Source organism: Loxodonta africana, chromosome 19 (assembly GCF_030014295.1).
Source record: "Loxodonta africana isolate mLoxAfr1 chromosome 19, mLoxAfr1.hap2, whole genome shotgun sequence".
Taxonomy (NCBI): domain Eukaryota; kingdom Metazoa; phylum Chordata; class Mammalia; order Proboscidea; family Elephantidae; genus Loxodonta; species Loxodonta africana.
In genome coordinates this window covers 20316359-20343688 of record NC_087360.1, presented here as the reverse complement: position 1 = coordinate 20343688, position 27330 = coordinate 20316359, and the positions used below count along the sequence as shown (strand labels likewise).

The window sequence follows — 27330 nt, the reverse complement described above, 5'->3', positions numbered from 1 at the left end:
GCGCTGACGGCGGCTGTCCGGGGGGCGGAGTGGACGCCCGAGGCGCCGGCTGGGGCATCACCGCGGGCCTCGACCCCGAAATGGCGCTGCTGGCCGAACACCTCCTGAAGCCGCTGCCCGCGGACAAGCAGATCGAGACGGGACCCTTCCTCGAGGCGGTGTCCCACCTTCCGCCCTTCTTCGGTGAGTCGGGTGAAGAGGGTGGCCAGCCTGCAGCCTTGTCCCAGGGTGCTCCGGGTCCTGTTGCTCCACAGCGCACCGCCTGAATCCTCCTCCTCCCGAGCACCTCCAAGTCCTCCCTTCCCTAGACACCCCGAATCCTATTTCCCTAGACACCCTAAGCCCCCTTTTTTTCCCAAGCACCCCAAATTCTCCCTACTTGGACCACCTCCATGTCATGTGGAAGAAGGCTCGGGAGCCCTGGGAAGGCGGCCGCTCAGCCCGTTTCAGACCCTCCTCCTCCCCTCCCTCGCCCAGTCTAGGCCCTGAATGGAAAATGGGAAACTGAAGACTCTCTCACCTGCCCCTGCCCTTTGCCTTTCGGGTCCAGTGTAAAAGGGTGCAACCTGAGCCTTCGCTTTTTTCTTTTCCATGCGGGCTCACCCAGTGCCCAACCCTGTTGGTTCGCTTGGTGGCCCTGCAGGAAGACACCAATCCCGAGGGCAGAGTCCAGCTGGAATCCACAAACTGGCAGAACTTTAAGACTGGCATGGATGGAAGAGATTTGGCCCCCAGGCATGTCACTCGCTTTTCCCCTAGTAGGTGATCAGGGCTTGTTGCCAGCAGTTGTTCCCTCAGTGCTGTGAACTCTACATGGAGTCGTCCCAGCTCCCCTCCTCCACCCCTCAAGCCTCAGTGTTCCCGTCTGTGAAATGGGGACACTGGCCTCCTAGGCTAGCTGCAAGGAGTGAATGAGATGCTGTGTGTAAGGCACTGAATGCCAGGCAGATCTCAGCTCTGAGGGGTGTGGTTCTTATTTAAGTTCCTGCATTCAGTTTTGGAAACCCTGGTGGCATGGTGGTTAAGTGCTACAGCTGCTAACCAAAAGGTCAGCAGTTCAAATCCATCAGACACTCCTTGGGAACTCTTTGGGGCAGTTCCACTCTGTCCTGTAGGGTCGCTAGGATTCGGAATCAACGGCAATGGGTTTGGGTTTTGGCATCCAGTTTTGGTTCCCTCCTATACAAAAAAAAAAAAAAAAACAACTCATTGCCATCAAGTCGATCCCAACTCATAGTAACCCTATAGGACAGGGTAGAACTGCCGTATAGTGTTTTCAAGGAGCACCTAGGTGGATTCCAACTGCCAACATTTTGGTTAGCAGCCGCAGCTCTTGACCACTACGCCACCAGAGTTTCCCCGCCAGGGTAGTAGATGATTAATCAGCGTTTGAGTGGGTTTTCTGGTTTGTGTGCTTGTCAGACCTGGGTAAGCAACCTGCAGGGTCTTGGTCTTGGGTGCACTGCTGGGTCCCCAGTACCCGGAGCAGTGCCTGGCACATAGCAGGGGTGCTCAGTCAGTACTTGTTAACGTGCAACACTTTCTTGCTATCAGTTGTGCAGTGTTGTGATAATACTGACTTTCTAAGCTGGGGCTTGGGAGTTAGGTGGCTTTCCATTGAGAAGTTGTCTGTTTCGAAACAGGGTTGTGAGTTCTTGTTGTTTTTTTGTTGGTTTTATGAATTCTTGCAGGTCAGAGCCAGCTTGCCCTGGAGAAGGATTCAAAACCTTTTTAAGCCAGTGGTTCTTAACTGGGAGTGATTTTGCCCTCCAGGGAACGTTAGGCAATGCCTGGAGACATTTTTGGTTGTCACAGCTGGGGGAAGGCTGCTACTGGCATCTTAGTAGGTAGAGGCCAGGGATGCCACTCAACAGCCCCTACCACAAAGAATTATTTGGCCCCAAAAGGCAGCAGCACCAAAGTGGAGAAACCGTAGGCTAAGCCCCGGGCCTTTTCCCCCACTTATCTTCCATGAGGGCGATGTCAGCTCTGTATTTGGGGCCCCTTTGGTAGACATGGAAACCCTGGTGGCGTAGTGGTTAAGAGCTATGGCTGCTAACCAAAAGGTCGGCAGTTCAAATCCATCAGGCACTCCTTGGGAACTCTGTGGGGCTGTTCTACTCTGTCCTAAGGGGCTGCTATGAGTTGGAATTGACTTGATGGCAATGGGTTTGGTTTTTGTTTGCTTTTGGTAGACAAAGTTATCTGACTGGTTTTCTTTTTTCTTTTTTAAAGTTCTTTTTATTACGATATTTGGAGGAAATTCAAGATTTTTCTTTAAGCTATTCTCAAGAGCTTGCAGTTATTTACAGTTGTTTCTTGGTCAAGACAAATGCCCATTTATTTTAGTGTTTTCTTGGATGAGCTTTTGTGATAGACACCTCATTTAAAAAAAAAATTTATAGTGCTTTAAGTGAAAGTTTACAAATCAAGTCACTCTCATACAAAAATTTATATACACCTTACTATAATATACTCCTAGTTGCTCCCTCCCTGATGAGACAGCACACTCCTTCTCTCCACCTTCTATTTTCGTGTCCATTTGGCCAGCTTCTATCCCCCTCTGTCCTCTCATCTCCGTATCAGACAGGAGCTGCCCACATAGTCTCATGTGTCTACTTGATCCAAGAAGCTCACTCTTTACCAGTATCATTTTCTATCCCATAATTTGACTGGTTTTCAAGGGAAGGGGAAGGTGGCAGCTGGAGCCAGCAGGGATCTGGTGCCAGGGCTACAGCTCATCTCCTCCCCCTTTCCCTGTTCTCAAAGGACCCTTGTCTTCGCTATGATCCCTGTGCTGTGGGCTGTCGCATCTGCTGACAGAAGCACCCTTTATTCAGAATCCTCAGTGGGGTCAGCCCACAAAGGGCCAACTACCACCATGTGCTCTGCCCACCAGAGCCGAGGACTAGTCACCGAAGAGGGTAATTCTTAGCACTCTGAAAAAAGGGATAATCCGTTTTCAACCATCATGCCCTTCTGGGAAGATAGGTCTTCTGAGGATTCAAGACCCAGGTTTTACCAGGATTCGCCCACCAGTGGCTTTTTGTGGAGATGCAGGGGTTGACTGAGACCTGCTGTCAGCTCTAATCTTGGAAATGTCTGGTCACCTGTATGCTCCGGGCGGGCAGAGTGTGGCAATTTTGAATGGAGCTCCCCTGGGGTAATGGACCCACCAAAAAAACCAAACCCCCTGCCTTCAAGTTGATTCTGACCTTATAGGACAGAGCAGAACTGCCCCCATAGGGTTTCCAAGGCTGTAAATCCTTACCAAAGGAGAAATCTTTCTCCTGCAGAGCAGCTGGTGGGTTTGAACTGCCAATCTTTTGGTTATTGGCTGGTAACCAGGGCTCCTTATGGCAGTGACCAAAAAACCAAACCAATTGCTGCCGAGTCGATTCTGACCCATAGCAACCCTACAGGACAGAGTAGAACTGCTCCATAGAGTTTCCAAGGAGTGTCTGGTGGATTCGAACTTAACCACCCTTCCACCAGGGTTTCCACTGCAGTAACCAAAAAACAAAACAAAAAACAAACCCACCGCGGTGACAGTCTCCTCCAAATCAGGTTTTCTCAACTTTGGCGCTGTTGCCATGTGAGGCCGGATCATTCTTTGTTGTGGGTGGGCATTCCTGTGCACTGTAGGCTGTTTAGTAGCATCCTTGGCCTCTACCTAACTAGATGCTGGCAGCACCCCCTCACCCGCAGTTGTGTCAGCCAAACATATCTCCAAACCAAAACCACTGCTGTGGAGTTGATCCTGACTCCTGGTGGCCCCATATGTTACAGATTAGAACTACCCCAGAGGGTTTTCTTGGCTGTAATCTTTACGGAAACAGATTGCCAGACCTTTCTTCCACGGCACTGCTGGCTGGGTTCAAACCGCCAATCTTTTTAGGTTAGTAGTCATTTGCACCACCCAGGGACCAGCCAGGGAGGCGAAATTGTGCTTGGATGAGAAACACTGCTGTAAATATAAGTATGGCAAAGGGCGGAAAGCTATTTTTGTTTTTTAAAAATTGTATTTATTTTATTGATGTTGTTGTCGAGAATATACGCAGCAAACCATATACCAGTTCAACACTTTCTACACGTACAGTTTAGTGACACTGACTATGTTCTTTGTGTTGTGCAGCCATTGTCACCCTCCTTTTCTAAGTTATTCCTCCCCCATTAGCATAACCTCACTGCCCCCTAAGGTTTCTGTCTAACCTTTTGATTTGCTGTTGTCAATTTGATCCCATATGGATAGATCTTGAAAGAGCACGATGCTCAAGGCAGACACTCTTTACTAGTTAAGCTCAACTGTTGTTTAGTTTGAAAAAGACTTCAGGGGATATTTTTGGTTTAAGGTTTAAAGGTTATCTCAGGGCAATGGTTTCAGGGAAAAGCTGTGCTTTTAAAAAGGGTTTAATTCTGCAAGCAAGATTTGTTCATTGCAGGAAAATTGAACAAAAAAAGAAAAGATACAGTAAAACCTGTGAAAGCTGGAACCTGTATAAGGTGGAAACCTGTCAGAGAAGGAAAACTCAAATAGTTTCCATTCAAGTGAGTGATAGAGAAGTGGTAAGACTACACCCTGTCAAAGGCAGAAAAGTTGCAAGACCTGGATGAACAAGGCAGTCCCGTCTCATTCCAGCTCTTACAGATTTCACCGTATATACAAATCTGCCTGTCATTTATATCTCCTTTTTTAAAAAAAATGTATAATTTGCTTTTTCCACCCAACAGTATAGCATGGGTGTCTTTCCATGCCAATCATCATTTTTCATAGCTGCTTAGAATTCCATTCTTTGAACGTGACCATCATTTATTTAACCAGCCCCCTACTGTTGGACGTTTACATTTCTTCTAATCTTTTTGCTCTGGTAAACAACGCTGCATCGAACATCCTTGGATATATTTCTTTGCATGATTCTTTGGTTATTTACAGTGTTTAGAAGTGAAGTTACTGGATCAAAGGGTGTGAAGGCTTTGCACCTATCAGAGCAGCCACATTTCTTAAGCGTTGTGTCAGCTGCTGTTTGTGATAACGTGGTTGGGCTTGGTGGATGCTGATTCTTTCTGCTTCAGTAGACTGTTGGCTGTAGGCCAGCTTCCTGTTTACCTGGTTTAGAGATAGCATCCATATCTTGGGCTGGCACTTCCTCCTTATCTCCAGCCTGAATCTTTTGGGTTGTACAGGTTTTACTACGTCCACTTAGAGGCCAGCCCTTTGTCCGTCTTCTTTCTCTACCTTGACCCAGTAATCGGATCTGATCTCCGACTGATCAGTTTGCAAGACTGACTTCTGTGAGGCCCACTCTCATTTTTTAGGTCAGTTATGCAGTTATTCTAGAACCTTAACAATTGCAAGGAGGGAGTTAGATGTTATTAGTCTTATCACTTCCTGGCTAGAAGCCTTAGTGGCTCCCTATTATCTCACCTTGAAATCTGTGCTGTAGCTTTCTGAATGGTATACAGCCCCTTAACCGGTACCATGTTGTCATTTGCCTCCAGAGCCTTGCCTATGTCGTTGCCTCCGCCTGGTGCACTGCTCCTCTACCACCCCACCTTCCTTTTACCCGGCTGGGTTCCACTTATCCTTAAGGAATTGGCTTACCAGTCACTTCATCCACAGAGTCTTTCCTGACCTAGCCTCCCATGGAACTTAACACATTCTACTGTGATTTCTGTGACGTTGAGTTACTTTGATGCTGAACACTTTGTAGGCCCTCAGGTATTTGGTGAACAAATACTTTTGGTTCCATTCTCATTTTTTCTGAAAGTGCTTTTTCTTTCTTTCCAAATTAAAATATGTAACACCTCTCATATAGCCGCTACCCATGGCAGACATTACTAATCAATCACGGTTCTGTTTTCCCCATGTAGCCTAGACACAACTGTTCTGGGTCAATCACAGTTGGCACATGAGATGACACCTATTTGCACTCCCTGTTTAGAGAGAAACCAAAGAAGACGGAACTGAAGGATACGATTTCTACCTCTCAGTTCTTGTGATCCAAATTCTGGGAGTGATATATTCTTCATTCAGGCCGTTTAGCTGAATTAAATGGATGTCCATCAAATCAGGCTTAGAGGTATCTGGCACTCATTAAATAGCCCTAGAGTTAGCCCAGGAAGAGTGGCTTTCCATGACCTTTGGTTCAATGCTTACGCTTCCCCAGTGGCAGCCTAGAAGCACAGGTTATCTTCTTGTTTTACAGCCAAAGAAACTGAGGCCAGAGAGGTTAGATTTGCTCGGGGTCCCATAGCAAGTGAGTGATCAGTAGAGTCACACTAGCACTCAGGCCTCTGGACTCCTTGTGCAGTGCTCTCCTGTCCTCTTGCCCTCCTGAAGAGGAGAGGACCCCAAGTAGCAGGCCTGCGTGGTGCTGAGCAAGGCCAGTCGAGCTGCTGGCACCGTGGTGGCTTGTCTGAGATGCAGGCCACAGACCAGATAAGCAGGTTTCCTCTGAGACGTGTGCCTCATAATCTCCCTGCTGGGATGACTGGGTGTGGAAGGTGACTGCTTGGGGACGCCCCAAACAGGTCAGCTTTTCTTTTAATTGGGACATCACTGGGCCAAGTGCCTGGGAACCAACCAGCCCCACCCTGGGTACCTGAGTGGGATGGTGGGTGACCTGAAGTACCCCTTGCCTGCAAGTAAGAAATTCTCCATCTTCAAGGGGAGCTGATCTCCATTGCAACAAGCAGTTGTCAAGGCAACCGTGTGCTGAGGGCCTTTAGGAACTTGGGATCGCTGACCACATCTCTGGTTTTTACGATTTTGAAGCTGCCTGCAGACTGCTGTCATCTCTCGGAGGTGCAAAACCAAAGCAAACCAGTTGCCATTGAATCGATTCTGACTCATGACCTCATGTGGGCAGAGTAGAACTGCTCCGTAGGGTTTTCAAGGCTGTGACCTTTCGAAAGTAGATCTTCAGGCCTTTCTTTCGAGGTGCTTCTCGGTAGGTTTGAAGTGCCAACCTTTCAGTTAGTAGTCGAGCGCTAAGCTGTGCCACTGAGGTGCATTTGGAAGTAATAGGGGCGGGTTTTGGGTTAGCATTTGGGAGCACCTACGATGTGCCTGGAGTCCCTGGGTGGTACAAACAGTTAACGTGCTGGGCTGTCAACCGAAAGGTTGAAGTTTGGAGTCCATCCAGAGGTACCTTGGAAAAAAAACATGGTGATCTGCTTCTGAAAACTCAGCCACTGAAAACCCTGAAGAGCACGGTTCTACTCTGACACACATGGGGTCGCCATGAGTTGGAATCAACTCGATGGCAACTGGTAACTGGAACCATGTATCTGATGCCCTGCAGGGCGTCCCCCTAGTGATCTTATCTGATCCAAATAACCCCTAACAGGTGGTTGCTACCTGCCCCGTTGTGTTATCCCATCAGTACCACCCTGTGAGCTGGCTGTTTTTGAGGCTCAAAGGGGAGAAGTCACTTTGAACCCAGTCTGCTGTCCATGGAAGCCCACGCTCTGAGCTCCGGGTACGATGCGTGGAAGGAAACATGGACTCAGTGTCAAGCTGAACTGACCTGAACTTGAGTCCTGGTTCTACAGGGTCAGAGCTGTGTGTCCATGGGCAAGTGATGTCCCATCTCTGAGTCTGCAGCCCCAACTGTAAAACAGGCTGCTGGGGCCTCTTGGGAGGATTGATGGCGGTGACCTCACAAAGTGATTTTTGTGCTCAACGTCCAGAAGGCACCCCATCCTGGCACAGATGTGGCAGACGGCCTTGGACCTTTGGAAAGTGCTCTCTTGCTACCCAGCCTTTGAGACATAGGTGTCCGCCAAAAAGAAGCTGCCTCTGGATCTTGGTGACAGACTGCCAGGGCTTGGGGCCAGCTGCCTGGCTTGCTACGTCAGAGAATTGCTCTAGTGCCCTTGTTCATAGGTCTGAAGGCCAGCGTGGAGCACAGGCTAATGATATCACCTGCACTCTCCCCCAGTGATGGCGATCAGCCCATGGTCAGGGGCCAAGGCTAGCTTCTGCTGCTAGAGGGAATCAAATTGAGAAGCAGGGGGGAAAGGAGGCAGTTCCCCCTCTGGTGCCTGAGAGCTCACCTAACCCTGTAGTCTCCGTTCCTCCTCTGTGTAGCATCCGCCACACAGGGCTTCTGGGAGGGTCAGAGCTGCACTGTGAGCCTCTTAGGGGCAGGGGCAGGGGCAGGGGCTCTTCTGGGGCCCAACAACACACCTGGCAGAACACAGACACCCAGCCAATGCCGAAGGAGAATGAAAGCATGCACAGAAAGGTCTTTGTAAAATATAATGCATGGTGCCAACCACAGCTAACATAACCCATTCTGAGTGGCAGCCTGTGCTAAGCCTTTACCTAGGCATTATCTCGTTTACCTAGGCATTATCTCGTTTCTCTTGAGAAGTCTGAGCTCCTCCTCTGAACCATGTTGTTGGTTGCTCTCACAGTCTAGGAAACTAAAAATCCGAATTCAGCGTGCCAGCTCCTGGGGAAGACTTTCTCTGTCGGTCCTGGGGAAAGGTCCTTGTCATCAACCTTCTCCTGGTCTAGGAGCTCCTCAGCGCAGGGACCCCATGTCCAAAGGATATGCTCTGCTCCCGGCACTTCTCTCTTGGTGGCATAAGGTCCCTTTCCTATCTGCTGCTTCTCTTTTTTGTATCTCAAAAGAGATTGACTCAAAATATAACGTAATCATGTAGCTTGTGTTCTAGCTCATTAACATAACTTCCTCTAATCCTGCATCATTAATATCACAGAGATTAGGATGTACAACACATAGGATAATCACATCAGATCACAAAATGGTGGACAACCACACAATATTGAGAATCATGGGCTAGCCAAGTTGGCAGACATTTTTGGGGGACACAATTCAATCCATAACAGTTGTCATGAAGTTGATTCTAACTCAGCGTGACCCCAAGCGTGACAGAGTAGACCTGTGCGCCACAGGCTTCTCAAAGGCTGGTTTTTTGGAAGTAGATTGCCAGGTCCTTCTTCTAAGGCTTCTCTGGGTGGACTTGAACATGCTACCTTTTGGTTAGCAGCAAACGTCTTGACTGTTTGCACCACCCAGGGACTCCTGGCACATGGTAGGTGCTCAATAAATACCTATTGATTTAATTAACCAGCGTAGAAGGAGATAGTCTATCCTCAGAAGAGGGGACTGTTGTTAGTTGCTGTCAAGGCAGTTCCACCTCATGGCGACCCTATGTGTGCAGAGTAGAACGGCTCCTCAGGGTTTTCAAGGATACGGCCTCGCAGAAGCAGATCACTGGGCCTTTCTTCTGAGGCACCCCTGGATGGGTTCGAACTGTCAACCTTTCAGTTAGTAGCCGAATGCTTAACGATTTGCACCTCCCAGAGACCTGCATTATCTCATTTCTAACCTTCACAGGGAGCTCTGGTGATACAGCGGTTAAGAGCTCGGCTACTAACCAAAAGGTCAGCAGTTCAAATCCACCAGCCATTCCCTGAAAACCCTATGGGGCAGTTCTACTCAGTCCTACAGGGTAGCTATGAGCTGGAAACCACGTGAAGGCACTTAACAACAGCCTTCATAGTGATCTTATGAACTAGGAGGAATTGGCCCCATTTTACAGAAGAGGAAACAGGTTTCTAAGAAGTGAAGGGGTGTGACCAATCTTGGAGCTAGGAAGTAGCTGAGCTTTGAAGCGGGTCTGCCCCTGAGGCGGGAAACTGGTTCAAAAACAGTGGAAGTCTTCCTCCAGGCTTGCCCTTTGTTGCCCCATTTGTGGGGGAGAGGACAAAATAGGAAGTCCCTGGACAGAAATGACAAAGCGCTTATTTCATTAAGCTTATGCCAGTGGAAATGATGGATTCTGATTTTATATTTCATTGTTTCAGTTTTAAAATGACCTGGGTTACATTCTTTTGTTACATTCTTACAGTGTTACTTCTATCAGGGCCTTGTTTTATTGTTAGAGTGTTAACGGTACCTAAGCTTTGAGAAGTCATTACAGCATCTTCCTGCTCTCTCAGCTCCTATCAAAACCTCTGACAGAAATTATACTATTTGTACAACCTGTATTTCAAACAACCGTATGAAATGGAGGGTCCATTGTTAACCTCATTTTACAAATAAGGAGGCTCAGAGAGGTTAACTAACTTCTCTCAGGCCACACAGTAAGTAAGAGAAATAATTTTCCCAACTGCATTCCCAATTCAAGGCTGGTATTTGCCAAAGAGGGCTGGTTTTTCTGTTTTTTTTTTTTTTCCCAAATTGTAGTCAAAGACAGTGGCATGTGATGGGGGTGGTTTTTAAAGCAACATTTTGATTTGTTTTCTAGGCATTCTTTCATTCCTCTGTAGGGGGTGGGGCTTAGGGCATGAGCCGATTTGGGGAAGGGGTGGGCATTCTCAGGGACCTTATGCTGCCAAATGGGCCCTGATAGAAACCGAGCTGTGATCCCTTCCCCCTCCCGCCCCACCCTGTAGATTAATTAATGATTCATCTCCATCAGCTGTAATTTAAGCGCCTCCCATTATGATCCTTGTAACCCAGGACGCGTAAAGTTAATCCTTTCCACGTTTTTAACAACTGAGCTTTTATTATCCAGCTATGAAAAAAAAAAGAGGATTTGAAATAGAACCTACCCAAACCATTGCGATGCAGGCATTCCCTTCTTCCTTTCTAGAAATATATATTTATGGGTGGGGGTAGGTATTCCATCCTGAATCACACAGGCTGAGGGCGAGGCTTTTTGTTCCTGAATAAAAATGATTTCTGAAATGAAATGCAAGGGTGGCCAGAGCAGGATGATTTGGTCACCTGTTGCCACTGTCAGGGACATCACCTGTTGGGAGAGATGGTTGTCCGACATGGGGGACTGAGGGGCATCAGAGCTGGGAATTTCCAAATGTGCCGTGGTCTTGCTCGGAGCATAACGGCAGGTGCTTCCCAAGGTAGTTGAGGTCAGAAAAAAGAGGAAATGAGCTTAATTTTGGGTAACTTCTAGTACCTGCTGGCTCATGGGGAATTCTGCTGTCCCCACAATCTCCAGCCCATCTGAACCGTGGCAGAAGCCCAGGCAGGAAATGCAGATGCCACCGAAGCCATGCTTGGTACCCACCCCCTCTTGTGCTGCATATAATTTGGGCACGTTTGACTATTTGTTTTCCAAGTAGTTAGCAGAATCAAGGAGTCCCAAGGTGGTGCAAAAAGTGAACATGCTTGGCTGCCAACCAAAAGGCTGGAGGTTCAAGTCCACCCAGAGCCACCTTGGAAAAAAGGCCTGGCGATCTACCTCTGAAAAGTCAGCTACTGAAAATCCTACAGAGCGCAGTTCTACTCTGACACACATGAGGTCGCCAGGAGTCGGAGTCAACTCAATGGCAACTGGATTAGCAGAATCAAAGCACTATAGATTAAGCGGGAAGAAGTAACCATCAACCATCAAGAGGAGTTTTTAAAGAACCACACGAAGGTGACCTGAAAACATGTCATCGAGGGCCATTTAGTGAAGGGTTGAGGGGACCTGTAGCACTACTGGGTCACACTTTTATCAGTTAATATTTTTGATGATGATCCTGTTTAGGAAATTATGAATGGTTGAAATAGAGGTGAACCCAGAAAACTTGATAGATGGAAAACATTTCACGGTTTTATTATTTTTTTCTCTATTATTGAGATTGAGCATCTTTTCATTTCTTCTGTGAATTGCCTGTTTTTCTATAGGGCTTTTTTTTTTTCTTATTGATTAGTAAGAACTCTTTACTATGAGCAATATTAGCCTTTTGGCCGTAATATTTGTTATACAAATTTTTCCCCCAGTTTGTTGTTTGGCTTTGATTGGTGGTGAGATTTACGCTCTGCCCCATAGAGGAGGTTTCTGGGTTTTTTTCTTTTATGGTCAGGCTTATTGGTCTTTTCCTTTATGCCTTCTGGGTTGTATGGCATGCTTCAAAAAACTTCCACTAAACTGAAGAACTCATTTTCCAGGTATCCTAGATAACCAAGGCTTTAGAATCGGTGCCCGCTTGAGTTGGTTCTATGAAATAAGATGGTGGAATTGTATCTGATATATTATTAAGATGGGTTCCTTTCTCCCTGGAGGTAAGATGATGAACTAACTCTAAAACCCTCCAAGTCCTCTCCCACCCTCCTGGCAGACAGGTTCTGGGTGGCATTTTAAAGAAGAGCCTGCTTACTGAGACAACGATAAACCACAAAACTGGTTAAACAAGAAAGGTAATTTGGGGGCAGGGCTGGATTCTATAGGAAAGGTAAGGCTAAATAACCTGCTAGAAACCTGCAGCGTTCTCTCTGGAGCAGGGGCAAGCTTGAGTTTAAACTATTAGAAACGCCTGCTTGTGCTTGCAGATTAAAATCGTCTTCTGGTTTTCCTGTCAGTCCTCTCATTTTCATTGCTTTCACACAGACAGATGGGAACATTCTAGAAAAAAAAGGTGAGGAGTAGTGGAACCAGCCTTGGCTTTGTAATTGTGTCTGAGTTCCTGGCTCTTGCTGTGTGACCCTGAGCAAGTCATTTAGCTTCTCTGGGCCTGGTGTCCTTGGACTGTACCAAAGACAAATCTAAATCCAAGGCCTCTGGTGGGTAATTCTGAAACAGGCTTCAGCCCAACCGACGACACACAGGGCTGGAGCGCTCCTGTCTGCACAGCACCTCTGGGCTGTAGAAAGCTGGGAGCCTGAGCCTAGAGCAGATAAGTTCCTTGTCCAAAGTCATACCACCAAGAAGCAGCAGAGCTGAGATTTGAACCCAGGACTGTCGGACTCTGGAGTGCTATACCACCTCTGCACTAATCACAGATGGCCCACTTCCAGATTCTCCCAAACAGACATCAGCATGCACATTTATATGTACACAGAGATGTGCCCTTCCTGCCGGCCACTCCCTTGGGCGCGGCATGGAACATTCTGGGATCCATCAGCAGGCCCCAGACTCGCTGCTCCCCCCCCTTCTGCTCTGCTCCCAGCTCCAGAAGTACCTTCTGACCCTGTTCTTCCCCCGCAGTTTGAGTAGAAGCTCTGGCCCCATTGGTGGCCACGATACACAATGCCAGCTGCTGTTGGGGCCCTGCTCCTGCTGACCACAGTGGCCCCGTGACTGCACAGTGCACTGTCAGGAGAATGCTGAAACAAATAGCCTTTCTCCCCGCCATGGGGCTGGGCTGCCCAGACCTGCACGAGAGACATTTCCAGAACCAAGGGAGCCAAGTAACTTTTGGCTGCATCTTTAAAATGTACATGGAATGGCCTGAGTCATTGGGAAAGGCTAACAAACCACCTGTGGTTGGTAGTTTTCTGTCACCAAGTCCTGGTTTGGTATCTTCTCCATTTGCAGAGTTTACTTGAAAGTCAGTCTGTAGTGGGAACAATAGTCGTGATTGGCACCTTGAGCGCTGTCTGTGTGCCAGGCATTGTGCTGACTGCTGTGCACGGATGACGCACCTCATCCTCACAGCAACCTTACAGAGGAGCTCCTCTCCCTGCCCTCAGTGTGTTGTTGTTAGGTGCCATGAAGTCGGCTCCGACTTATGCCGGCCCCATGCACAATGGGACGAAATGCTGCCTGGTCCTGTACCATCCACAGATCGTCTGCAGATTGGAATGTTGTGATCCACAGAGTTTTCGTTGGCTGATTTATGGAAGTAGATTGAAGGCCTTTCTTCCTGGTCTGTCTTAGATTGAAACCTTTTCAGCCTCATAGCAACATGCAAGCCTCCACTGACTGATGGGTGGAGGCTGTGCATGAGGCGTATTGGCAGGGAATCAAATCCGGCTCTCCCACATGGGAGGCAAGAACTCTACCACTGAACCACCTTACATTCTCATCTTACAGGCAAGGAAACTGAAGTCCCGAGCCCCTTTCCATCTCTTCTGCCATCTTGGTTGGACAGGTGCTTAAAACCGACATGTTGCATTGCTCTGAACGATGAGAAAATACATGGCAGGAAATGCACCTATATACATTCCATGTTTCCCACAATCCATTCACTTGTTTTTTGTGTTTTTAATTATTTTTGTTCGTGTTGCTGAGAAAATACGCAGCAGGACATACACCGATTCAACCATTTCTACGTGTACAATTCAGTGACATTGATTACGGTCTTTGAGTTGTATAGCCATTCTCACCCTCCTTTTCCAAGTAGTTCCTCCCCCATTAACATAAATTCACTGCCCCCTAAGCTTCCTATCTAATCTTTCAAGTTACTGTCACCAAGTTGATCCCATACAGATAGTTCGTAAAAGAGCACACTTCTAAAGGGAGACATTTTTTACTAGTTAAGCTGGGCTATTGTTTGGTGTTAAGAAGACTTAAGGGGATATTTTTGGTTTAAGGTTAAAAGATCCTCTCAGGGTAATAGTTTTGGGGTTCATCCAGCCTCTACCACTCCATAGAGCCTGGATTCCATGAGAATTTGCACTTCTGCATTTTCTCCCTTTTGATCTATTCTTCTATAGAGTCTGATCAAGATGTTCAGTCATGGTAGCCAGACACCATTTTGGTCTCATGGCAAAGGAGGCAGTTCATGGAGGTAATCAGCCACACATTCCATTTCCTCCTCCTCTTTCTGACTCTCCTTCCTCTGTTCCAGGCGAATAGAGACCAATTGTTGTGCCTTGGATGGCCACTTGCTAGGAGGTAGAACAGAAGCACTAAACATGATATCAGGCCAATTAACTGGGATGTCCCAATCCATTCACTCATTCATTCTCCAGTGTTGCCCAAGCACCTAACAGGGTCAGGCCCTGTGCAAGACGCTGGGGCACAGCAGGATCCAAGGTGACCTGGTCCCTGCCCTTGCAGAGCTCGGGTCCGGTGGGGGAGATGGCAGTACACAAAGGGTTACACCTGTCACTGTAATTCCTGCAGCAGTGAAATGGATTTGGGAGGAAAAGCAGAAGGAAGAAGTATGACTTCTGAGCCAGAAAAAACTGACAGTATTTTCCCCATGGAGCCCTGGTGGCACAGTGGTTAAGAGCTTAGCTGCTAACCAAAAGGTCAGCAGTTTGAATCTACCAGCCCCACCTTGAAAACCCTATGGGGCAGTTCTCTGTCTTATAGGGTCGCTATGAGTTGGAATCAACTTGACAGCAATAAGTTTAGTGGGTTGTTTTCTCCATAATTTTACTGTGAAAATTTTCAAATGTACAGCAAAGTCGAAAGAATTTTACAGTGACTGCTCATACGCTCAACACTTAGGTTCCACCATTAATATTTTACTGTGATGTCTATCTCTTTGTCCACCAGTCAACCTACCTTTTTTTCCCCCCTTGGACATTATAAAGTTTGGAAAGATGAAAATGTACAGCCACCAGCCGGAGTGACCGTTCCTTTGCCAGTCCCCACACAGCCCCCGTCATAGCACCTGCCTGGCCCCCATAAGGGATGGAATTGGTGGCCCCTGGCCCTGGTGGTGCCAGTGGTTAAGCGTTTGGCTGTTAACCAAGAGGTTGGCAGTTTAAATCGACCAGCTGCTCCTTAGAAACTCTTTGGGGCAGTTCTACTCTGTCCTGTGGGGTCGCTGTCTGTTAGAATTGACCCAACGGCAACGGGTAAAGGGCTGTACTACCAAGGCCCCTGGGTGGGGCAGATGGTTTGTGCTCATATGGTTAAGTGCTTGGCAGCTAACCAAAAGGTTGGCAGTTCAAACTGACCCAGCAGCACCACAGGAGAAAGGCCTGGCAATCAGCTTCTGTAAAGGTTACAGCCAACAAAACCCTGCGAGGCAGTTCTATTCTGTAACACCTGGGGTCACCATGAGCTGGAATTGACTCAGAAGCGGTAGGTTTGAGTTTTTCTTTTGGAGGCTTTACTCTCAGCAGGGAAATAGTTAGTAACCAGCAGAAGAAAGAAAATCTTGGGTCGCTTACGTGATTATTTAAGTCTAGGATGTGTTGACCTTTGGGAGAGCCAGCGGGGGAATGTCCCAAGAGAGAACATGTTGCATTGCTAACACACTGTTCCACCTCCCCAGGTTGGCTCCTGCAGGACGAAGTCAGGGATGCCCTGTGCAAAATTAAAGGGGAATGGGGAGATTGCCTCCTGAGCACCCTTAGTTAGGTAGGGCAGGCCACCTGGACCCCCACCAGCACCTCTGAGCAGCTCCAGATGTGGCCACCCTAAGGAAGGTTCCAGCATGGCCCTTAGGGGGAGTTGGCCTCCACAGGCATTGGAGCAGGTCCAGTGAGCTGAGTGCCATGAGCCTACGGCATGGAGAGGTAACTGCACTGGGCCCCACAAGGGGCTCAGTGATACAGAAGGAGAGGGGGTGGCAGTGGGCACAGGCCAAAGGTGACCCCCACAGTGGAGGTTCTAGGGGGCCTAGTGGCTTCCTCCTAGATAACATTTGATGGACCTTGGAGCCTGACCTTAGTAATGTTATAAAGTCATAAAAATGATAATCTTTACTGAGTGTTCACCATGCGCTGGACACTCTGCTAAATGCTTCTCGTGTTATTTTTAATCACCATGCCCAGCTCCATGAACTGCCACATTGGACATGTGGGGAAACTGAGGCATGTAGAGGCATGGCACTTGCTCAGCTGGGGTGCAATCAGGCCAGGATCCAAACCCCTTCTGTCTGAACCCCCAGCCCATCTTCTTTGCACTGCATCATGGGGTATTTCATTTAAAGTGTCCAAAGCTGTTTCCCCAATGTACCTCTTTTTAACAGCTGCAGCTAGAATGTTCCAGATGGTTGGCCTGGTGTGTTGGGTCACCTTGGGTGGAATTCAGCCTACAGAGTTCCTCCCCCAGGCCCCAGCCCCCATGTGGTCAGTTGGCACCCACACCAAGCCTCTGTCTGGCCTCCCGGGTGAGGGGAAGCTGGCATTGGGGTTTCCTTCCTGTGGGTTTGGCGCCCACTCTGGCCTGCCTGGTGGCCTTTGTCCTCTGGGATCTACCTCAGGCACCAGGCTCTGTGAGCCCACTTTTCTAGACTCAGCTGCGTGGGCAGATGGAAGGTGGTGGGAAGCATAGTTGTCTTTCTTCAGGCTCGGAGGACCAAGTCTGCATTGAGCCTGCTCCAAAAAGCACCCGCCTTTCCCTGCTTTGTTCCTCTGTGCTGGGACCTTCGTAGGGAGCGCTGGCCGAGTGATGTCTCCAGTCCCCGGGACAGGTGACAGCCTGCCAAGGGGGAAACAAGGGAAGGCAGGCAGCAGGCTGTTCACACTTAACATAGAGCCATGGGGTTCCAGGCACAGCCAGGAAGTTTCTGAGTCTGCTTTCATCTACTTGAAGGCGTCATCAATTGTAAGAGATGCCATTGTTTTATGAGCCACCAAGAAAGAAAAAACGCCTCCAATTAGGAACGTTTTGATTTCAGAGATGAACAAAATGTACCTCGTGGAATTGGATTGTTGCAAGTAATTCTTGTAGTAGCTGCATATTGGTGCTGTTGCCCCATTTCCCAGATTGGGTAACAGGCTCAGAGAGCTGAAGGGAGGCCACAGAGCTGGGGTTCAAGCCCAAGGTCATTCTGCTACCCTCCACTTTTTTTTTTTTTTTTTGTGAAAATATACATAACCAAACATACACCCATTCACCATTTTCTACACGTACAGTTCAGTGACACTGGCTACCTTCTTTCCTTTGTTTTGCCATTCTCGCTATCTCTACCTGTGTTATTGCACCATTAGCTTAGACTTCCCTTAAACTTCTCCTCTGTGTTTGAGAGTTACTGTTGTCAATTTGATATCATATAGACAATTCTTTAAGAGCACACTGCTCAAGACAAACATTCTTTACTAGTTGAGCTAAATTGTTGTTTAGTTTAAAGATGACTTCCTGGGATAGTTTTGGTTCAAGGCTTAAAGCTTATTTCAGGGCATTAGATTTGGGGTTCCCCCAGTCATCCCCTACCTCTTGCTCTGTTTCCATCTGTCATGGGACTGACTTTCCATCCCTCATTATGTAGCTGGGATCTCATTGTTGTGTTCTCCTGGGTTCTTATGTGGAAGCTCAGAGCCATGAACTCTGGGTTGTCAGCTCATTTCTTTTTTATAAGCTGGTGGATTAGAAGGGGAGGAACTTGTCCAAGGTCCTCAGTAAATCAGCCCTTCTTCTCCCCTCTCACGAGATGCCTTGTCCCACCTCCTGGCCAGCTGGCCAATTAGTGATGATCAGCCTTGTTTATCAAGAAGGGTTTCTGGCAGCATCAGCTCTCCAAGGTACTCGAGGGCTATGCTGTCCAGTACGGTAGCCACTGGTCACATGTAGCGATTTAAATTCATGTAAGTGGAATAAAACTACAAATTCACTTCCTCGGTCAACACTAGCCACATTTCAAGTACTCAATAGCCACATGTGGCCACCATATCAGACAGCACAGGTGCAAAACATTTCTATCATTGGTGAAATTTCTATTGGACAGCACTGCTCTAGGGAGAAAGGGTGCTATGGACAATGGGTTTGCCTCTTAGACATTCCAGTTGCCTTTTAAAGGCTCTGACAAGTCCTGTGGTAAAAGAAACGGTTTCACTTGGAGCCAAGCATGCCCCAAACTGACTTTCCCACAGAACCTTTAACCCTTATGTACAGCTCTACCTTCCCCAGACACACTCAAGTGACTGGTGCTCACATCCCCAGGTCCCCCTGGTGGCCCTGAATATTCCCCTGGTTGGGAATCTCATTCTCTCTTCTCTTTTGTTCCCAGATTGCCTTGGGTCTGCAGTGTTTACTCCCATCAAGGCGGACATAAGTGGCAACATTGCGGTACGTATTTGGCCCCCGGCAACCGTGGCCCTGACACCTGGATCAGGGATCTAAACTTGCCTCAGGTCACCAGTGCCCTGCTCCATGCTGCAAGCCTCCCAGCCTAAGGAAGGGGAAGGAGGCATGGAAAACGGGCTTTGTCCCCAACTCAAGGCCTCCTCTCTAGTCATGCCAATCTAGACTGAGACCGTAGTCTAAAGGGTTGACCTGATAAAGAACCTGCTGGGTCTTTTATCCACCCCACCAAATGAGAAGTAAACACCAAATCCATGTTTCGCATCAGCGCCATTCCACTCTGCCCTTCCCCAGTCCCAGTGGCATCCCCACAGCCACCCTCCCTACGAGGGGCCACTTAGGGCCCTGCCTGGGGTTTGGACTGCCCTGCATTATCTCATGTCTTCACCCTAGCAACCTTCCAGGCTGGTTCTGTCACTGTCCCCTTTTCACAGATGCGGAAACTGAGGTTCAGAGAGGTTGAAGGACTCATTTAAGGTCACACAGCAAGTTAGTGGCAGAGCTGGGATTCAGACCTAGACTTGCCTGGCTCTAACCCAGAAGCCTTTGTTCCTGGACGTGTCTGAATCTTCAAAGCTTGTTTCCACTTGTCCACAAAAGTGAAACTTCAGATACTTGCCACCTGAGGCAGCGTCAGTAGTGGCTGGAGAATGTGGACTTGGGAGCCAGCCTGGGCTGGAACCCCAGGTCCCACCTCCACCCGCTGTGGGTACGTCACTTGCCCTCTCTGAGCCTCAGTTTCCTCGTCTGTAAGTGGAGATAGTGCCAGCAGCACCAGGGTTGCCGTGAGCATCAAACCAGGCAGCTCACGGCAAGCCTGGTGCTTGTCCCGCCTCACGGCAGGTGCCCAGTAAATGCCCTACTGCCATTCCTGCCCCTGCTGCTCCTGGTGCCAGCGGGAAGGAGAGGGGGCCCGAGGCGCTCTACTCCACCCACGTGCCGGCTGTCTGGAGAGGGCAGCTTTCCAAGGGGAAAACCCCCTGTGCTCCATTTCAGAAAATCAAGGCCGTGTATGACACCAACCCCACCAAGTTCCGGACCCTGCAGAACATCCTGGAGGTGGAGAAAGAAATGTATGGAGCACAGTGGCCCAAAGTGGGGGCCACGCTGGCGCTGATGTGGCTGAAAAGGTGACAGGCTCGGGTGGCAGGTTGTCTGTGGCCATGAGGAGGGGGACTCAGCATCCTGGCTGGGAGGGCGCTGGCTCCTGTTTCTCTCATGTCTGCTGTGGACCAGGCGCTGTTTTTGTGTGACGCCAGTTAAGGCACTACACAGTGATGTCCTGTCTCAGGGCCGGCCCATCGCATACATGGTGGATTTGGATACTGTGACAGTTTCTTGGCCGAAATGCAGCATCGTGCAGAAGGGGAACGCTATCTAATTCGCACATATGCATCCTGTGGGCTGGGGCAGGTACACACCCTGAGGTGGGATTTGAACCCAGGCAGTCTTAACTCCAGAGTTCATACTGCCCAGAGACACCACACTGTCCTCATAGCACACACCTGAAGCCACATACGATTGTTCCCATCTTACAGATGAGGCCACTGAGGCTCAGAGAGACCAGGCAACTTGCTTGCCGAGCCCACACCACCCTCTACCAGCTACAGAATTCTTTAGCTGTGCAAACACCGCAGCCCCCAGCAGCCGCTGGACTCTGGCTATGAAGCTGGGGACTGTTCCCTGACCAACAGATGATCCCAGTGTCACCCTTTCTCTGGGCCTAGGGTCAGAAGCCAGAAGGGCAGCTCCTCCCCTGTCTCTCCCCTTCCCTCCCCAAACACTGCCATCTCCCGACACTTCTTTGGTGAATGGAGCCAGGAGAGTCAGCCCCCCAGAAGGTGAGGCCGTGTGGGCATCCAGGGTAGGCAGGTAGGCAGGCTGTGAATTCACACCCTGACAGCACGTTTTAGGAGTTGCCCTGCTTGCTGTCTGCCTTTGTGTCAGCCTGGAATGAGGAAAGGCCCTGGGCCACCCAGCCAGCAGGTTCTGTGGGTTTCTCAGGAGTAGCAATGTAGGTGGTGGCATTCCAAATCAGATGTGGACACAGCCAGGTACCCGGAAGGGCAGGTGAGGGCCCTGGTGAATGCCAGCAGGTTGAGCACTTATTGAGCACCTCGTATCTGCCACATCTTAGGCTGGGATGCCGCGTTATATGAGGCACGGCCCCTTAGGGCACCCAGTCTGGGGAGGGGTCAGGCAGGTGGGTGGGTCCTGCCAGCAGGTGTCAGAGCCAGGCACAGAGAGAGGTCAGGGAAGGCTTCCTGGAGGGGGGGACCCTGGGGACTCTGAGCAGGGTTGCCCCAGAAGTGGGAGGAAAACAGGCTCCAAAGGTTTGGGCCAGCCAGGGCTCCAATGCGAGGTGGGAGCAAAGAAGCAGGATGGGACAAGGGGAGTTCCAGCTTGGTAAGGACCTTGGGGAGCTACCAGCACCTGAAGCTGGTCATCGACGGGGACAGATAGGGCTTTAGAAAAATCATCCCACCTGCCAGGTGGAGGCAGGAGTGCTAGAGCCAGGAGAGGTGGAAGCGGGGCTTGGGAGAGGCAGGGGCTCAGGAGAGGCAGCCAGCTGGGGCAGGGACACTCCGAGACTGATCCTGATGGATGAGGGCTCCGATCCGCCAGCCTTTCAGTTAATAGTTGAGTGCTTAACTGTTTGTGCCACCCAGGGACTCCTCCTGGCACCTCGTTATTGTTATGTGCCGTTGAGTCAATTCCGACTCATGGAGACGCCCTGTGATAGAGTAGAATTGCTCCACAGGGTTTCCCAGGCTGAAATCTTTACGGAAGCAGATCGCCAGGCCTTTCTCCTGCAGAGCCCCTGGGTGGGTTTGAACCGCCAATCTCCTGGCACCCAGTAGACTCTTAATTCAGAGTCTCTCGGGGTCTGCCCTGCATGTGGTGTGCTGGCTGGTGGCGAGGACAGCGCATCCGGGTCCTAAAGAGCCTCCCCCTTTCCTGGTGCAGGGGCCTCCGCTTCATCCAGGTCTTCCTCCAGAGCATCTGCGATGGGGAGCGGGATGAGAACCACCCCAACCTCATCCGCGTCAATGCCACCAAGGCCTACGAGATGGCTCTCAAGAAGTACCATGGCTGGATTGTGCAAAAGATCTTCCAGGCGAGTGGCCCCTGCTGAGGGCCCAGAGGGTCACCCACTGCTCCACCCCCTGCCGAGGGCCCAGCCGGTCACCCGCTGGCAGGCTCCACCCACTGTCTTTAGTGAGGCGGCTCCTGGAGCCAGCGCTGGCCAACTCCCAACTGAGGGCTTCCTGGCCACCTGGGGAAGGCTGGGGCCTGAGGGCCCTTGTGAGCACCTGTCCAGCTCCATCCGTGGCAGTGGCCATGGCCGTGGCGGGTGTTACTGTGATGTCCCTGGTATCTCTGTCTGGGTGCCTCGTCCTGGGAGGCCCTGATCAGGGAGCTGCAAGAGAAACCACAGCAAAGACTCTAGGACCTCAGGTTGAGGGTGGGCTGACCTCATTGGCCCCTCGAATTTCAGCCACATTCTCACACTGGGCAGGTGTCTTAGCTATCTAGTGCTGCTGTAACAAAAATACCACAAGTGGGTGGCTTTAACAAACAGAAATCTGTTTTCTTAGTTTTTTTTAGGGGGCTAGAAGTCCGAAATCAAGGTGCTAGCTCTAAGGGAAGGCTCTCTCTATCGGCTCTGGGGGAAATTCCCTGCCTCAGCTTCTCTAGTTGGCTGTCCTTGGAGTTCCTGGGACTGGTCTGCCTTCCTGTCCTTCAGATAAGTGTGGGTCTTCCCCCTGTGCCCGTGGTCTTCTGTGCCTCATCTGCTGTTTTATACTGCAAGTGATGGGTGTGAGACACACGCTACAGCTACATGGCCTCATTAACGTAACAAAGAAAGCCCTGTTCCCAAATGGGATTATGTCCGCAGGTATTGTTGTTGTTGTTAGGTGCCCTCCGGTTCTGACTCATAGCAACCCTACGCACAACAGAATGAAACACTGCCCGATCCTGCGCTGTCCATATAATCGTTGTGATGCTTGAGCTCATTGTTGCAGCCACTGTGTCAGTCCACCTCGCTGAGGGTCTTCCTCTTTTCCGCTGACCCTGTACTCTGCCAAGCATGATGTCCTTCTCCAGGGACTGATCCCTCCTGACAACATGTCCAGAGTATGTAAGATACAGTCTCACCATCCTTGCTTCTAAGGAGCATTCTGGCTGTACTTCTTCCAAGACAGATTTGTTCATTCTTCTGGCAGTCCGTGGTATATTCAATATTCTTCGCCAACACCACAATTCAAAGGTGTCAATTCTTCTTTGGTCTTCCTTATTCATTGTCCAGCTTTCACATGCATATGATGTGATTGAAAATACCATGGCTTGGGTTAGGCACACCTGAGTCTTCAAGGTGACATCTTTGCTCTTTAACACTTTAAAGAGGTCCTTTGCAGCAGATTTACCCAATGCAATGCGTCTTTTGATTTCTTGACTGCTGCTTCCATGGCTGTTGATTTTGGATCCAAGTAAAATGAAATCCTTGACAACTTCAGTCTTTTCTCCATTTATGATGATGTTGCTCATTGGTCCAGTTGTGAGGATTTTTGTTTTCTTTATGTTGAGGTGCAATCCATACTGAAGGCTGTGGTCTTTGATCTTCATTAGTAAGTGCTTCAAGTCCTCTTCACTTTCAGCAAGCAAGGTTGTGTCATCTGCATAACGCAGGTTGTTAGTGAGTCTTCCTCCAATCCTGATGCCCCATTCTTTTTCAGCTTCCCGTGTTATTTGCTCAGCATACAGATCGAATAGGTATGGTGAAAGAATACAACCCTGATGCACAGCTTTCCTGACTTTAAACCAATCAGTATCCCCTTGTTCTGTCTGAACAACTGCCTCTTGATCTATGTAAAGGTTCCTCACGAGCACAATTAAGTGTTCTGGAATTCCCATTCTTCGCAATGTTATCCATAATTTGTTATGATCCACACAGTCAAATGCCTTCGCATAGTCAATAAAACACAGGTAAACATCCTTCTGGTATTCTCTGCTTTCAGCCAGGATCCATCTGACATCAGCAATGATATCCCTGGTTCCATGTCCTCTTCTGAAACCGACCTGAATTTCTGGCAGTTCCCTGTCGATATACTGCTGCAGCCGTTTTTGAATGATCTTCAGCAAAATTTTGCTTGCCTGTGATATTAATGATATTGTTCTATAATTTCCACATTCGGCTGGATCACCTTTCTTGGGAGTAGGCATAAATATGGATCTCTTCCAGTCAGTTGTCTAGGAAGCTGTCTTCCATATTTCTTGGCATAGACAAGTGAGCACCTCCAGCATCTGTTTGTTGAAACATCTCAATTGATATTCCATCAATTCCGGGAGCCTTGTTTTTCACCAATGCCTTCAGAGCAGCCTGGACTTCTTCCTTCAGTACCATCGGTTCCTGATCATATGCCACCTCTTGAAATGGTTGAATATCGACTAATTCTTTTTGGTATAATGACTCTGTATTCCTTCCATCTTCTTTTGATGCTTCCTGTGTCATTTAATATTTCCCCATAGAATCCTTCACTATTGCAACTCGAGGCTTGAATTTTTTCTTCAGTTCTTTCAGCTTGAGAAACGCCAAGCGTGTTCTTCCCTTTTGGTTTTCCATCTCCAGCTCTTTGCACATGTCATTATAATACTTAACTTTGTCTTCTCGAGCTGCCCTTTGAAATCTTCTGTTCAGTTCTTTTACTTCATCTGTTCTTCCTTTTGCTTTAGCTGCTCAACATTTGAGAGCAGGTTTCAGAGTCTCCTCTGACATCCATCTTGGTCTTTGCTTTCTTTCCTGTCTTTTCAATGACCTCCTGCTTTCTTCTCCACAGGTATAGGGGTTAGGATTCCAATACGTATCTTTTGGGGGACACAATTCCATCCGTAACAGCAAGGAAGGAAGAAGGGCCCCTGTTGCCCTAGGGACGTGAGCCGAAAAGACACTGGCTCATGAGGTTCTTGGTGGCTTGTGTTTGAGTGACGCTGACCAGAGATCCTGGAAACAGGGGCTTCAGCCCAGCCTGGTTAGCTGAAAGCCTGTTGGATTGCCATGGTAACTTGGGAGACCTTAAGAAGCCCTACTGCAGGCCCATGGGGTTGGGAAGCAGTCTGGGTCCAGACAGGGAGAGCCGGTCACATGGCGAGAAACGTGGCCACCTCTGGGCCACCCACCCCAGCAGGGTTGGGACAGGATATGATAATGACAACATTGTGGACCTGGCCCTGCGTGGCAGGCTGTCCTCTTCACAAGTGTGTCATAGGTGGGTACTATTCTTATCCCCATTTTACAGATGAGGAAACTGGTGCTCAGAGAAGTTAAGTATCTTGCTCAAGGTCACACAGTTAAAAAAAAAAAAAAGCTGGGATTTTTACCTCCCTAAGCCTCTTTTTTTTTTTTTTTTTTAAGCCTCAGTGGGAAACCCTGGTGGTGTAGTTGTTAAGTGCTACAGCTGCTAACCAGGTGCTCCATGGAAACTCTGTGGGGCAGTTCTACTCTGTCCTATAGGGTCGCTAGGAGTTGGAATCGATTCGACGGCAACGAGTTTTTTTGGGGGGGGGGAGGGGTAAGCCTCAGGATCCTCGTCTTTCAAATGGGTATAAAATAGACCTTTCCTCAAAGGGTCGTTGTGAAGTTTAAATGAGATGACCTGTATGAAGTGCTTGGCCCGTGGGTTACACTCAGTAAATCGAAGCTATTACTGTTTTTATTGCTGGTGATATTATTATTTATAATTTTCCCTGCACTGTCAAACCCATAGCCTAAGCATTATATCTGGTTGCATGTTTTTTCCTTCTGGCTCTGAAATTCTGGGAGTTTCTGACTCTCTCTGCACTTTTCAACTATCTGGGCAGCACCAAAATTTAGAGAAGTGTAACCTCCCCCCCGCCCCCCGCCAAGGACAGAAGAGGCCACAGCACAGATTGGCAGCCGACTTCCTTGCTCAGAAAGTGGGTTTCCAAAGAGGCAGTTCACCTTTTCCAGAGCAGGAGACCCAAAAGGAAGAGGTGCACCCACCCTGAGCACCTCCGGTGTGCCTGGGGCCGTGCTGAGCACTTCGTATATCCTTCTCTAATCCTTGCAAACAGGACCCGATTAGGTGGGTACCCTTCTTATCCCCATTTTACAGATGAGAAAACTGAGGCTCAGAGAGGCTAAGTAACTTGCTCAAGGCTCACAGCTAGTCGGCAGCACAAGCTGGAATTTGAACTCAGGTCTGTCTGTCCCCAAAGCTGGTATCCTTCCTGCTGCCCCTCATGGGGGTAGAAGGGAAAACCATCTCCTTTGTCCTCTCCCTTCCAATGCCATGAGTAGCACAGTCCCCTGCCCAGCATGGACCTCGGGGAAACCGCCCCAGAGCCCCATCGTGCCCAGCCCAGTGTCCCACCCAACTAACGATGTGCCCCCTCCCCTCTTGCCCATATCAAGGCAGCACTGTACGCAGCCCCCTATAAGTCCGACTTCTTGAAGGCACTCTCCAAGGGGCAGAACGTGACGGAGGAGGAGTGTCTGGAGAAGATCCGCCTCTTCTTGGTCAACTACACGGCCACGATTGATGTCATCTATGAGATGTACACCAAGATGAATGCCGAGCTCAACTACAAGGTGTAGACGTGCTTGGCCGTGGCACTTCCGGAGCCCGTGGCCCTCGACCACGGCCACACGCAGACACAAAAGCAAACCCAAATCACTGTGAATCCAGCCAGCAGGCTGCCTCAGGCCCTCATCCCCCCAGAGCAGCCCGGGGACTGCAGGGGGCGGCCCTGGCTTTTGAAAAGTCATTTTTTGTCTCTTCTACTGGAGCAATAAATAACGCACGACCCCACTTCCGAATCACCTTTGAACTTCACAGCAGCACAGACTGACTTTATGCCTTCATTTCAGTGTGATACAAACTGATTAATGTTTCTAATAAATCCAGCCTTAGGGTGTTTTGTTTTCATTTTCTCAAGCTCCCCCCGCCCCCCGCCCCAAACTCGGAGCACGACTCTGGGGGAATGGGGTAATACACCTCATGTTCAAAATAAGCACGGGTCCTTGTGAGGATCGGGCTGAATGATGTTTGGGGTATTTTAAGGATTATGATGAGTTCGATTTTGAAATTACGCAGGGCTCTCCTGTTGGAATTTAAAAACGAAAAAGCAAACTGGTGTGTGTTCTCATACAGTTTGCACCACCCACCCTCCCAGCACTGTTAGTACAGATTCTACCCTTTCTGACTGTCTTTTGCCAGATGGTTTTTTTTTTTTTTTAAATAGCTGAAACCAGCCAGCAAGCCTTTGATGAACCCAGGGGCAGTTTTTAAAAGCAATTGGGCACAAATAATCCACCACAGATGACTGTGTTTGCATCTTTCTGCATAATTACTCTCTTCAGGGACTGCTTTTTCTCAACCTAAGAAACTACCTGCCATGTGTATTCTCTCGAGGGGGACAGGACGAGCCCTCCCACCGCGGAGACCCAGGACAACGCCTAGCTGCCTTAACTGTCGTTCCAGCGCTGGAAAGAGCTGTATTTTTCAAATTGTTGGGGCAAACCAAGCAACCCCCAAAGAACTGATGTGTGTTAAAAAAAAAAAAAAAAAACCAATAAGGAATAATTGGTGATTTTTATGCAGGAACTAAATGATC

At 49.0% G+C, this 27330-nt stretch overlaps 1 protein-coding gene across 1 annotated transcript; it reads left to right on the top strand.

Annotated features, from left to right (window-relative positions):
* Positions 1-27330, top strand: GLTP (glycolipid transfer protein). Its single transcript, XM_010598973.2, has 5 exons — positions 1-183; positions 18620-18678; positions 19690-19823; positions 21661-21811; positions 26129-27330. Exons 1-5 carry the CDS (start codon positions 81-83, stop codon positions 26309-26311), a joined length of 630 nt encoding a protein of 209 aa, XP_010597275.2. The 5' UTR covers positions 1-80; the 3' UTR covers positions 26312-27330.